Raw genomic sequence first — 13347 nt, 5'->3', positions numbered from 1 at the left:
AACGGACGCGTTTTAGAAATATTGGCGACTTTCCTTATTTTTGTGTATGTGACTGTATCCCCCTACCAAAACATGCATTCCCCCCCCCAAAAAAAAATGACTTAAAAGTGCACTAAACTTTTTACTGATCAATAACAGCCTTTGGCAAAATCTTTAAAAATCTGCTGAAAAATCAAATTAAAGGTTTGCGTCCTTAATTTTGTTTTGGGGACAATAGTCCCCCCCCCCTCCTCCTTTAGGCGCCACTGTTTTTGCAAAAACTGAAAAATCATTACACAAAATTGTTTTGCACCGTTAGCAAAATTGTATAAAGCAAATTCAGTGCCAACAAATTGTTCTCACAAAATAGTGCTTTCAAACCTAATATGGCACTAAACAATATAAAAAATTACGCGCAAAACGAATTGTATTAATTATTTCTTTAAAACATTAAAATACTCTCTCCTTGATTAAGAAGTTTTATTACATTATTAGTTTGTTTCGTGTTAGAGCTGACGGGTTTCTTGACAAACAATACTTTTCAAAAATAAACTCTGTTCTATTTTCTTATTTTTACATTTATAATTTAATTTTTACTTAACGTTAAAATAAATAACTTTTGCCCGAAGGAACTGACTTTTTGCCACAAACTCTGATTTTTTAATCCGTATATCTTTGCAACCCGATGTCTTAGACCTGTGTTATTCAAACTATGAATTTAATTTGATCAAAAAGTCTAAGCTTGAAATATCAAAGGTTTACACCATCAGGTTGCTAAGATATAAGGATTATTGAATTTGAGTTTGTTGCAGCAAATCCTTTCCTTAATTTAATTCTTTAATTTAAATTCTATATTTCTGTTTTATGTTAGTGATTTAAATATATTTCAGAGGACTGAGCTTTAAAATGGTTTAAAGACGAACTACAACATAACAATGGATGCTCGTTGCTTTGTGATATATTTTGGTATTTGAATTTAAATTTTGTTAATCTTAAAAACAAAAGTTTGTTTACATTGTAAAAACTGCTGTAAACAAAAGTATTTGTTAAGCTTATTATTTTGATGCTGATAACTTGATATTTCATGCATTTAAAACAAACCTAAAAGTATGAATAATTAAGCATATGAAATTAAAGGGATCTTTGTAAAAAGCAAAACAAGTGTAAGTTATATCATAATGCAAACTTTTCATTTATCTAAAATTTTACGGAATTTTTCAGTCTATTTTTCCCCAGATTTTATTCTTACATTTCTTGAAACTTTAATAATTAGTTCAAAATTGTTTAGTGCGGGGCGAGGATTTTCGGAAGAATTAGAAAAAAAATTCAGCCCATTTGAAAATAATAGTTTTGTTTTCAAGGTTACCTAACCCTGCCTTATGTTTTGTCTCAAGAACCAATCAATAAAATGTTTACTGTGGGTGCAGGTATAGTACTGATCAATCAATCAATCAATCAATCAAATAATCAAACAAGCAAATAATAAAACAAGCAAATGATAATCAATAAGTAATAAATATAAACAATCAAATTTTTTTAATCGACCTTACCAAGTACCCTTGCGATCGCTGTTTTTTTAATCGTTAATTTCTGCATGAATGAGTCAAATTTTTTTTCTTTTATAAATATTAATTATTACTTTTGATATTTATATCGGTATTTAGAATAAATATGTTTAAACGAAAGTTATTGGCAAGTTGAGCAACAGTTTATGAGTATCCCGCTTTTCAACTTCGGACGTTTAGAGGAGAAATTTCAAATATTCCTTTTGAAGTTACAAAATTATTTATAAATTTAGAAATTAGAAATTGCGAACAATTCATTCAAAATTACAAACATTTCATTTACAATTACGAATATTTTATTCAAAATTACGAACATTTTATTCAAAATTACGAACATTTTATTCAAAATTACAAACATTTCATTTAAAATTACAAAAATTTCATGCAAAATTACAAACATTTAATTCGAAATTACGACATTCCATTCAGAAATTAAGAACTAATTTATTCAGAACCACGATCATTATAATCAAAATTACGAACATTTCATTAGAAATGACAAATATTTTATTTAAAATTACGAACATTTCGTTCAATATTTCAACTTTTCATACAAAATTACGAACATTTCATTCAAAATTACAAACTTATAGCTTGAAATTACGAACATTTCATTCAAAATTACAAACATTTAACTCGAAATTACTAACATTTCATTCAAAATTACAAACATATTTAAATCGAAATTACGAACATTTCATTCAAAATTACAAACATTTAACTCGAAATTACTAACATTTCAATCAAAATTACAAACATTTAAATCGAAATTAGGAACATTTCATTCAAAATGACAAACGTTTTTAACAGTATTCGAAATGAATTGAACTAATGATTACAGAGGGTCCAACCCCAGACCTAGCTTGTCTTGTCGGCTTCCATAGTATAGATGCAGATTTTAATTTTAGGTAATATCATAATTATATCATAATTATATCAGAAAAATCTCAGAAAAATCTCAGGGAATGATTAGAAAAAGTTAGAAAATATCAGAAAAATCGTAGAAAAAGGTCAGAAAATGCTAGAAAAATTTAGAAAAACATCAGAAAAGAATAATAACAGCAAGATGAGAGCAAGTTATCAACAAAATATCAGAAAAATATTAGAAAATATAATACTGTAGAGTAAACTGCTCTGAAGCTCACGAGATTGAGATTCCTATCAGCTTTGACCGCAGGAAGGAACTAAAATGGGAGAAAAAGAAGAAAACATTAAGGTTAGATCTTGCTCTATACCCACTGTTGTATCGGAAAAAACGAACGATAAACGAACGAAAAGGATCGTTCAGAGAAATTAAATGTGTTTTTTTAAACAAACGAAAAAATACCGAATGTTTTTAAATCGTTCGAACTAGCTGGAGAAAACGATCGGGTTTTTACTGATCGAAAGAATTTTACTGAACGACCGATTTTTAAACAAACTTTTTGAAAAACGTTGAACGAACGATTTTTTTGAAGAAATTTTGAAAAAAAATTTTTTTTTTTAAACTAAAAGAACAATTTACTGAACTAAGGATTTTACTGAATAAACGATTTACTGAACGATCGTTCATTCATAAAACGAAAAAAATAGTTAAAAATGAACGATAATTTTGGGAACGAACAAAATAAATATTTTTGAATGATCATGAAAAAACGAACAAAATGAAAAAAATCGAACGTGCTAATCTCTAACTCACCCTCTCTCCTCCCAACCTTCTTCGCTATCTCCTCCAACTCCCCTACATCCCCCCCCCCAATAATTCAAACTCCTTTTCACTTTAAAGGCTTATTCAGGGGGGGGGGTTGTGGGCTCAGTCCCTCTCTGGTTTAATGAAATCTATGATTTTCAGTTTTTTTGGCCTCAACAGGTGCTGAGCCCCCCCCCCTCCTGGACAGAAAAAAAATCCTGAATACGCCTCTTTTTTTCATTCTTTTAGATATTTAATAGTTTTAATCAACCCTTACCTGAGCCTAATAGTCCTTATTCTAGAAATAATCTTAGATTTTATTTATTGATTTTTCTAATGTTTGCATTTTTCGTACATTAACATTTATAACATTGAAAAGGATTGCCGATTTTTCGGTTAATTTTTGGAGAATTTACTAAATTCGAATTTTAAAAAATTTTTAGGAATAATTTTTTAAACCTTCCTGGGTTCAATGTGAAGTACTGCAGAAAATATCGGGTTGAAAATCGTATGTCAAGTCAAATATTCAGAAAGAAGTATTTTGAGAAGAAGAATGTTTAAATTTTAATATTTGTAGATTTGGAACACAAGAGGACAATACACCCTGGCCCCAGCCGGTCAACTCCTGGGTGTGTTCCACAACCCCCCAGGCAGGAACAGTCACCTTTAACTGTGTTCCAGAGGTATGAATTTGACTAGAGATAAATAATTAAGTTTTACCACGTGATTGGTGTTGGGGGAAACTTTACATCGTTTTAATTTTACATAAAAAATATTTTTTAGAGAGTAAAATGGCGCATTATTATTTTATGTCTCTTTAATTGATTTAATGTTTTCAAATGTTTATTACTCAGCTTTTGGTGTCTCTGTCAAACATATTTGAAAAATCAAAAATTAAAAGTTGAAAGAAGATATTTTTTTGTAAAATTTTTTTTTTATTACTTTCATCAAAAGTCGAGAGGTATGTTTACTTTAAAAGTAATCTTAATTTTGAATTTTTTTAACAACAACAGATTTTTTAAATGTCTAGAAAATATTTTCCATAACATATTTTTATATAAATTTGATTGTTTACAAGTGTCGATAAATTTGCCTCTCATGAAAGTAAACAAAAGAATATATTTATCATTAAGTCTTCTTTCAATGTTTCCATAACTGCATATATGCATAAAAAAATAATATGTGTGTATGTTTATATTCAGATATGTATATTATTATTAACAATATATATGTTTTTTATGTTTGCGCCGATTTGATGTAAAATCTTTAATCTTTTTGTTCAAAAATATCGAATTAAATAACTTTCTAGCAGTTTTATTTAAATTATAAAAAGTCTTCAAAAATGTGTTTTCGTTGCTAAATATTTTAAGGTTCAGAAAAAATAAAAACTTTTTTAGAAAATTACATGTTTAGAGTTTTCCAAAAACTTCCTCATTGATTGAAAAAGTAATGGCTGTATAAAAGGCGATTTAAAATCTAACATTATGTTGTCAATTGTACTTAAATATAACATTTTTGAAGTTTTTATGAATATTCTGCTTTTCTTAAAAGACGAGATATTTAGTTAATCTGCTAGAGAGTTATTCATTTTTTAATAAAATTTAACACTTAAGTTTACCTGAAATATTCATAAAAAGCATTTTTTTGCAGAACAAATTTTGTTACATTGAAATACTAAAAATATTAAACTTTATTGCCAAAGGAATTGTAAAAAATGCTTTTTATCAATGTTTATTTAAACAACTTTATGAGGTAAGTTTTGTTGTTATTTGAAAGTGTCCCAATTATTCTCAGTGCACAGACATAGTTTTGTCTGCACACACGGGGTGTCCCAAAAATTTTAGTTTTGTCGCAAAAATGTTTGATATCTGAAAAAAACAGCGTGCATGGTGGTACGAATACTATCATATCAAGTCATTTTTGTTCATTTCAAATTCAACTTTTTGATTGCAATTTATTTTTTTGGGACACCCTGTTAACTCCCGCACTTTATTTTCAGAACCAGGCACCCGACTGGTTTAAAGCCAATATCCAGGGCCCTGCACGGGGGCCGTACGGTCGTACGCCCGGCTGCAACGGGTTCATGTGCTATTGCAATAATTATGATTTCTGTAACGATTCAGCTTCATATGGTCTTTCTCCGTTCTTACTGATTTCAGCTTTTTTCATTTTCCAGTTGTCAAAAATGTTTTAAGAAATATTTTAAAGAAATATATTTATCAGTATTTTCAATATTATGTAGATAATTCAAAAATGCATGTTTATTATTTTCTAGCTTCAAGTTTGAAATCAATCGAAATAAGATTTCTCTGACATTTTAAAAGAAATCTATACTAGACGTATTATTATTTGTCTAAAACCTATTATTTGTAAATACATTTTTTGTATTTTCCTCATTACAAGACAGAACCAATTTTAAATGCTCTTTTGAAGAAGATTTTTAAAAAGTTTCACTGTATCTGCAATTGTAAGTATAGAATATCTCTTTTCCAATAAACAAAGAGGATTCAAAAAAAAGTTTGTAGCAAGATATTTGTTTTATGCATTCATTTTTTAACAATAACCAAAGTTTTAAGTTTCTAAAACATCTTGAAAGCCCAGGTTTTAATTCTTTGAACCTTTTTAAAACATTTTAATTAAAAAATCATACATTTTTTGAGAAGGATTATATGAAGCATCTAATTTCTAATTTCTAATGGAATGCAGTAAAACAAGTAGGTAAATCTAGTAAATCTAGTAAATCTAGTAAATCTAGTAAATCTAGTAAATCTAGTAAAAACACTTTTCTAATTTTATCTTAAAGGGAGTGTTCGTGAAAATTAACTGAATAATATTTATTACAATTGTTATTATTTGCTTACAAAACACTCCCTTTAAAAGGCACTCTATAAATTATTATCATTCAGAGAGAGCTAAAAAAAAACCTTAAATGAATTTAAAGCATTTTCATAAAAAGTTTGATTATAATTTTTTGTCTCTTTTGTAAAAATTTTTCATTGGCCAAACTAGATTTCTCATCTTAAAAAGGACAAAGGAAAATATCGACAGCTTGCATTTTATTGAAGTGTCAAAACAAATAGTTCTCATTCATTTATGAATCATCCTTAGTCAAAAAACTACTAGAAAGTTAATCAAATATTTTTTCATTCAAGTTTTTAAAACTGCTAAGCATATTTCGTATTTAAAGTTTAAAAACTTTCATTTTAAATTCAAATATCGAACACTGAAATATTGACCCAGAAAAAAGATTAAAGAATTGAACTTTTGTAAGTTTTTGTTCAGGATATATCTAGTTATCATCTTATTGTTTGCATGGTTTAATGTTTTATTCTTTAGAAAAATGTCTCTAGCGATGTTTCTTTCTCGGCATCATTCAAAACTGCAGTCTGATTTTTGATATGAATAAAACATGGTTTATTTGGCAGCTATCCAACTTTTGCTGCCGAAAAAGCGATTTTTAAAGTTTTAAATTATAATTTCAAAATTAAAAAAAAAACTTTATTTATAGGCGGCAAAAGTTGGACGGTTGGCCTATAAGAGACAAATAATCGCATAAGTTTGACAAAAAATGAATGACTGCCAAATAAACGAATTTATGTTAATTATACACTATTTTCAAAATTTCGAAATCTATAGTTTATCGTAGAACAATGATTTAGTGAGCTTAAGCTTTAGGCCTAAAATATACAATTTCAGAACCAGGCGTCGGACTGGTTTAAAGCAGTGCTAAGGGGTCCTGCATACGGACCCTATGGAAGAAAGGAACTTGGCAAAATTATATAAAAAAACTCTTTAAAAGCATTTTAAATAATTTTCATTGATAAAAATCTATGTTTTAACCAAAAACGTAAAACGTTCGTGCACCATTAATTTAGCAACAATATGCGAAATTGTTCTAATTGATCCTGAATGCCTATTTTGCAAGCATGCAAGTATGCAGTATCCTCCCCACGATACTAGATGGAATTGCCCGCATTATTCTAATAATTCGCATTAAATTGTTTTCAACTAATTTCTGGAAAGCGCCATATTGTTTTCTAGCATGAAATCTGATTAATGGAAATAGGAAAAAAACTATTTATATTCATGTGAATGTTTGTACATGAATTACTTATTTTTAGCTTTTCAAATTTTACTTTAACAATGGTTAGAATATCAAGTTTAGGTAAAGGCATACAAATAGCAAAATCGACTTCCACCCTCAATTAGAAAATCAAATAATGTTTACACTTCTAAAAAAAGAACATATTGAATTTGAAAATTTAATCCTTTTATCTTTTAAATCTGTTCTCTTAGACCTGGAGCTGGGCAACGGCGTGTTGATACCTTTTTAATAGTGATCGTTCCGTTCGTTCTCACGAAAGCTGAACAATCGTTCCGGTGAAAGAACGATCGTTCCCCAGGAGCGACGCACAGCCCTTGAGCTGGGCGAGTTCTTATACTTTGTTGAAATCGTTCGTTCCATTCCATTCCGTTCAGTTCGTTCCCAAAAAAGAACGATCATTTCCCAGGAATGACACTCAGGTTGCTAAAATGTAGAAAATCTGTTTCTCTGTTGAAATATCTTAACAAAGTCTTATTTAAAAACCTTATTTTGTCTCTCTCTGTAGCCTGGGTGTAATGGTGCAGTATGTTACTGTAACGACAGAGATTTCTGTAACTCAGCACTTCAATTACATTCTGTACATACCGTACATACTGTACTATCAGGAAATAAGATTAACTTTATGTACACAGAGATGTAAACTTTTGTATTGTTTATCCCTTGAGAAAGTTCTAACCAGCGTTTTTTTATTTTATTCCTTTTAAATATCTCTAAAAGTTTACCCACTCAGAAGCCACCAAAAAAAATTGGTGCTTGGCCAATGAGAGATCGTATAATATCTGATTAAATAGTTCGCTTAAAATCAAAAGTTTACACTCTCGATATTAATGCATTGAAGATTATCGTTATCTGATACAAAAGTTTTGACCTAAATATGCATTTTTGTTGAAAAATTGCTGTTGTAAAATACCAAGGGTAACGCAGCAAGTTTTCTATAATTGAGATTATTAAACTTTTGTATTGGCACAAACTAAAGCAAAAACAGAATAATCTATGATCCCTGACTCGTAATTCAAAAGCTTCGTTGGTTTTAGTGGAGAATTGGTCTCACTGTTCAGTCTTATTCTATGTCAAATCACGGAATCCGATTCCAACCATGAAAATCCTCCAAATAAAATATATAATAAACCCAATTATGTGGAAAATTAGTTGCAACTTAAATCAGAAAACTCGAGTCTTGGATTAGTCTCATTGACTGCTAAGACCTGAGTCTTATATTCCCAAATTTCTTTAATCGCGAGCTCTGGAGTCCCATATACTGCTTATAGAAGCTATAATATATAACTGAACTTTCCAAAACTTTAAAATAATTCTGTTTTATATAACAACAGCTATCTTTTTGTGTCACAGCTTTTTTCTCAATTAGTGTTTGTAACCAAGGAGAGGGGGATAGGGCTTGTTTACATTTTACGCTGACGTATTAAAACGACACTTTAACTATTGCTTGGTATTTAGCTGAGCAGGGTAAGAGGGTCGGGCCCTAAATTTTGGAACTAAAAAAGTGCTGTATAAAAAAATCATGAAATAAAAAATCTCTAGAAATAAAGTACCCTACCATTTTGAGACTTTATTTTCTAGGACTCTTTTTCTGGTTCCAATATGATTTTATACAAAAACTTTCGCGGAAAAAAGTACTATTACAGTGGAAAATGCAGGGCAAAGGATGTTTGCGAAACAGGGACTTGATATTAAAAACGGCAATATTGAATATGCAGATTAATAGAAGAAAAGTCCGTTTTATGAAAACTTTTAAGACTTTACCTCATTTTCTCAAGACAGGACTTTTTTCTTCAGGACTTTAATTCCTGTGATCTTAATTCTGAGACTTAATTGGCGGCCCCCATATTATTTTAGAAAAAAAGGAATCTAAAGCTCAGGACTTTATTTCCAGTAACATTTTGTCCTAGGATTTCAACAAATTTCCAGATTTTTTTCCAGAAACTTTTCCTGCGACTTTCTTATATAGATTTGGGCCTTAGCAGTCATTGTTTACAAAGGTGTTTGTTTACAAAAAAACTAGTTCTAGAGCTGTTCTAATAAATCACACTAGAATGTAATAAATCCTACCCTTCCTCTCCCCTCTTATACATCTCATTGTTTTTTTGTGTATCCATGTTGTTAATCCTGTTCACAGTGCTTTCCTTGTTTACTCTGCATTACACTCTGCAGTACACTTTAATATAAACAGGTTTATACACTCTGCAGTACACATTCATATAAACAGGTTTGTACATGTGCAGTGCACCTTTATATAAACAGGTTTGTACAAACTGCAGGACACCTTCATATAAAAAGGTTTGTACACGGTGCAGTACACCTTCATATTAACAGGTTTGCACACGGTGCAGTACACCTTCATATACAAAGGTTTTTACATACTGCAATACACCTTTATATAAACATGTTTGTACACGCTTTCAGTATAATTTCATATAAATAGGTTTGTACACGCTGCAGTACACCTTCATATAAACAGGTTTGTGCACGCTGCCATACACCTTCATATTAACAGGTGTGCACACGATTAAGTACACCTTCATATAAATAGGTTTTTACACACTGCAGTACACCTTCATAAAAACATGTTTGTACACGCTTTCAGTATAATTTCATATAAATAGGTTTGTACACGCTGCAGTACACCTTCATATAAACAGGTTTTTGCACTCTGCAGTACACCTTTATTATTTATATAAAAAGGGTTTTACACGCTGCAGTACACCTTTATATAAACAGGTTTGTACACGCTACAGTTTACCTTCATATAAACAGGTTTGTACAAACTTTGGGAAAGTTCATAACATCCACGTCTTCTTATAAATAGGTTTGTACCAACGAGGTTATAGTATTTAGAATAATGCTGTACACTAATCCTTTACTAACTGTCCACGCCATGTACTCCACTGTTTAAGGCCAATCTGTAGACAACAGTGCTCAGTGGTGATTCATGAAAATATCCATTTTTATTTAAGCAGAAATAGGTTTTAAAACTGTAGACATATTTTCAACTTTTCCATTAAATAGAGAGGGATGTACGGTTCACAATGATACCCTTAAAGCTCTTCAAGTAATTTTCTCTTTGAAAGTAGATTATTTTAATTTCTCTGGAAAATGACTTGCGACTACATTATTAAGCAGATATAGGCCGGGTATAAAGGGCACTGTTGTGAATTCGTCATGTCCTTTTTTAACCATGGAGGGCTGCTCCTATGAGAGTCCGTTTAAAGGGGTTTTAACTTTTTAATCAGTTGGAATCAGTGATCTATTAGACGTACTATTGCAATCTTTTACAAAGCAATATTTCATCGTTAATGAGCAGTTCTGATTTCGTTCTCTCTGTAATAATGTTTAATCAGTGGTCGTGAAGTTCACGTACTTTGGGGGACGATAATTTGGCCGCTAGATGTCTCACGCAAAATTCTTATCTGATAGATAGATAATTCATACGAAAACCATCTAGCAGCCAAACTATCGTCCCACAAAGTACGTGAACTTCACGACTACTATCTATAGAGAGAACGGGTTCTGAGAAAACTAAGTAAAATCTAAGATACAAAACCTCCCTATACACTTGTACCCCGAAAGCGGTACTGAATATTTTATGTTAGTACTGTATGAACAGGCCATAATCTCTTAATATCCTTTATCAGTAAACTGGCCTAAGTGTACACGCAGGCTAATATACACGGACAGGTAGCTATAGATCCAACCACCCTAGTTATACACTCTGCAGTACATTTACATGTGAACAAATAAGGGGAATGCGTACAGTTTTATGATGTAAACACTTTGAACTGTCCCTTTCATGACACTTTTAATGTTGAAATATTTCAGAATCAAGCTCCTGAGTGGTTTAGAGTTCCGATCCTGGGACCAGCATTAGGTAGGCCAATCAATACATTTAGAAAAAAACCCGATCGGAAATAAAAGAAGTCCCTTCGGCCTATACCGATTAGGAGTCCGTATAATTCAATTTCTGGCATAAAATACCGTTTTTTGTGTTTTTGTGAACTTATCATATCAATAAAATAGATAAACTATGATATAAAATCTTATTAATAATCCAAAATATTTTGATTGAATGTCATGAAATTTTAATAGAATCTCGTAAAAAGATGATTGAATCTTAAACATTTTTGATTGAATCTCTTAAAACTTTAATTAAATCTAAAAAACGTTTGGACAGAATCTGCTAAATCACAATATGGTACCTTTAAAACTTTTGTCTGGCCAAGAATGAATAAGAAGAGCTCAAAAGTATTTTTTTCTTTTAATTGTGCTTTTTCTATAAAAAGTGACTGACCCATAACTAGGGTACGAATGTGAATCGGACATGCCATTCTTATAATGTAGGACCACTAGAACTACACGTCTCTTTAACCTGGATATTTAAGTGATGTAAAAATGGATTCCGTGATCTATAAATTTTGCTCCAGGAATAATTTCTTTAATTTATTCCGCACAATATCTTTATACGGTAACCACGAGGAATATAAAATACCGGAAGATGGCTTCCAGGCAGCAGAAGGGGGGGTAGAGGTTTCACCCCCCCCCCCTTCAATCCTCCATCGGTATCGAAATAAACCCTGGGGTTCCCACTTTTTAATCCATGTCCAGTTTTATGAATATCTATTATGCAAAGGACTAAACTAAACAATTTTCCCTCTGAACTCGACCCTCTATGTTGAAGTTTCTGGCTGATGATTATAAAAAAGTATCCGAATAAAAGTGCACCGGAAAAATCTGCAAAAATATTTTCAAATTTGGAAAAAATCGGATTCATGCAGCAGCTGAAGGGAAAAAAAGCTTACAGAAATAAAATCTATTTTTTAATAGAAAGACAAATATATTTTACTCATTGTTACTCAGAAAGATCTTAAAAATATTTTATAATACATTTTCTTCAGGGGCCTGGCAGCGTAGGACTGGTTGTAACGGGGCTGTTTGTTACTGTAACCATAAAGATCTGTGTAACGACAGAAGTGCTGGGTCGTCTTTTCATATACCACAGATTTTTCTTCTTTTTGTGCTTGTTCTTCATCGAGACTATCCAGTGATCATTTATCAGTTCTAAACTTGTATTCAGTATTAATTTTGAATGTTCAAATATACAGAATATACAGCGAGACCTATAAAACTGTGGAAAAGGAAGACGACTTCAAACACAATTTATGTCTAATAAATATGATACAAAGCAATTGTGCAGTGTGCCCAGGGCTTTTTCATTTAATAGATTGATTTTCAATCCATCTGGTGAAACTATTTGCTTGATAACATCCGTACATAAGAGATTGTTTAAATGTCGTCTTCCACATTTTTGTGTTTCCACTGAAGTTGAATGAAATTCGTCTTCGTTTATTTAACAAATTTACGACGGCGGATTTGATCCTGCATTATTCTGGTTCTTACTGTATCTATACAAACTAATTTTGCTCATTATAACGACAATCCTGCAATTTGCTTTTTTTAAGTAAAGAAAATCAATCATGTTACAAAGATATATTTATTATGCTTTTGCAAAATTTAAACATATTATAGTTTAAGTCAATGTCAAATATAAATTTTAAAATACAAGCTTTTATTCTTATAAAGCTTGCTTACCATTTGCATTCTGCAATACAAATAAAGAAATCACTGGATTATTTTGATTTAATTAAACTTAAATTCTGAATTCCCATTAAATCAAAAAAGTCACTCTTGATTATTTTGTATTTTATATCTCTATTAATTCTTTAATTCATACTTGTGATCATTATGACATTATTAATTTTACGCAAATAATCTAAATAAATTGTATTATTTTAACTGCTTAAACTTGTGATTCTATAATTATGTAGCTTTAACACAAATAAAAAATGTACAAGACATGCTGATTAATTGATTTGTTAATTGATTGATTGATTGATACTTTTATTGATTTCTTTATTTTTAATTGTTACTGAGTAGATACTATATGAGCTCTACTTAATTAGGGGGGGGGGGGGGGGTTAGGGCGGGGATAAAGGTAGCCTAAAAAAAATAAGATGCAC

The 13347-nt window shown here is 30.6% G+C and overlaps 1 protein-coding gene across 6 annotated transcripts; it reads left to right on the top strand.

Annotated features, from left to right (window-relative positions):
- The first annotated feature begins 867 nt into the window (after positions 1 to 867).
- LOC111716106 (uncharacterized) lies at positions 868 to 13183 on the top strand. 6 transcript variants are annotated; one of them, XR_002768413.1, is made up of 10 exons: positions 868 to 945; positions 1341 to 1406; positions 2386 to 2452; positions 2668 to 2760; positions 3791 to 3896; positions 6910 to 6975; positions 7824 to 7923; positions 9453 to 9506; positions 11153 to 11201; positions 12226 to 12269. XR_002768413.1 is itself a non-coding variant. In XM_023491523.1 (8 exons), exons 1-8 carry the CDS (start codon positions 915 to 917, stop codon positions 9500 to 9502), a joined length of 579 nt encoding a protein of 192 aa, XP_023347291.1. In that variant the 5' UTR covers positions 868 to 914; the 3' UTR covers positions 9503 to 9535. The 6 variants fall into 6 exon arrangements, 2 of the variants coding, with proteins under 2 accessions (XP_023347291.1, XP_023347292.1); XR_002768415.1 differs by lacking the exons at positions 6910 to 6975; positions 7824 to 7923; positions 9453 to 9506 and adding an exon at positions 5213 to 5931 and having other exon boundaries at positions 12226 to 12264; XM_023491523.1 differs by lacking the exons at positions 11153 to 11201; positions 12226 to 12269 and having other exon boundaries at positions 9453 to 9535.
- Positions 13184 to 13347: the final 164 nt, after the last annotated feature.

Source organism: Eurytemora carolleeae, unplaced genomic scaffold (assembly GCF_000591075.1).
Source record: "Eurytemora carolleeae unplaced genomic scaffold, Eaff_2.0 scaffold1815, whole genome shotgun sequence".
Lineage (NCBI taxonomy): Eukaryota > Metazoa > Arthropoda > Copepoda > Calanoida > Temoridae > Eurytemora > Eurytemora carolleeae.
The sequence above is the reverse complement of the archived record's forward strand: the minus strand, read 5'-3'. Positions and strand labels throughout refer to the sequence as shown.

Bases quoted from the DNA above. Each gene is read 5' to 3' on its own strand.
- LOC111716106 (XM_023491524.1), top strand. From the start codon at position 915: ATGGATGCTCGTTGCTTTGTGATATATTTTG. The intron at 1,407-2,385 runs GTATAGTACTGA...TAATGATTACAG, and splicing joins AATGTTTACTGTGGGTGCAG to AGGGTCCAACCCCAGACCTA. The intron at 11,202-12,225 runs GTAGGCCAATCA...CATTTTCTTCAG, and splicing joins GATCCTGGGACCAGCATTAG to GGGCCTGGCAGCGTAGGACT.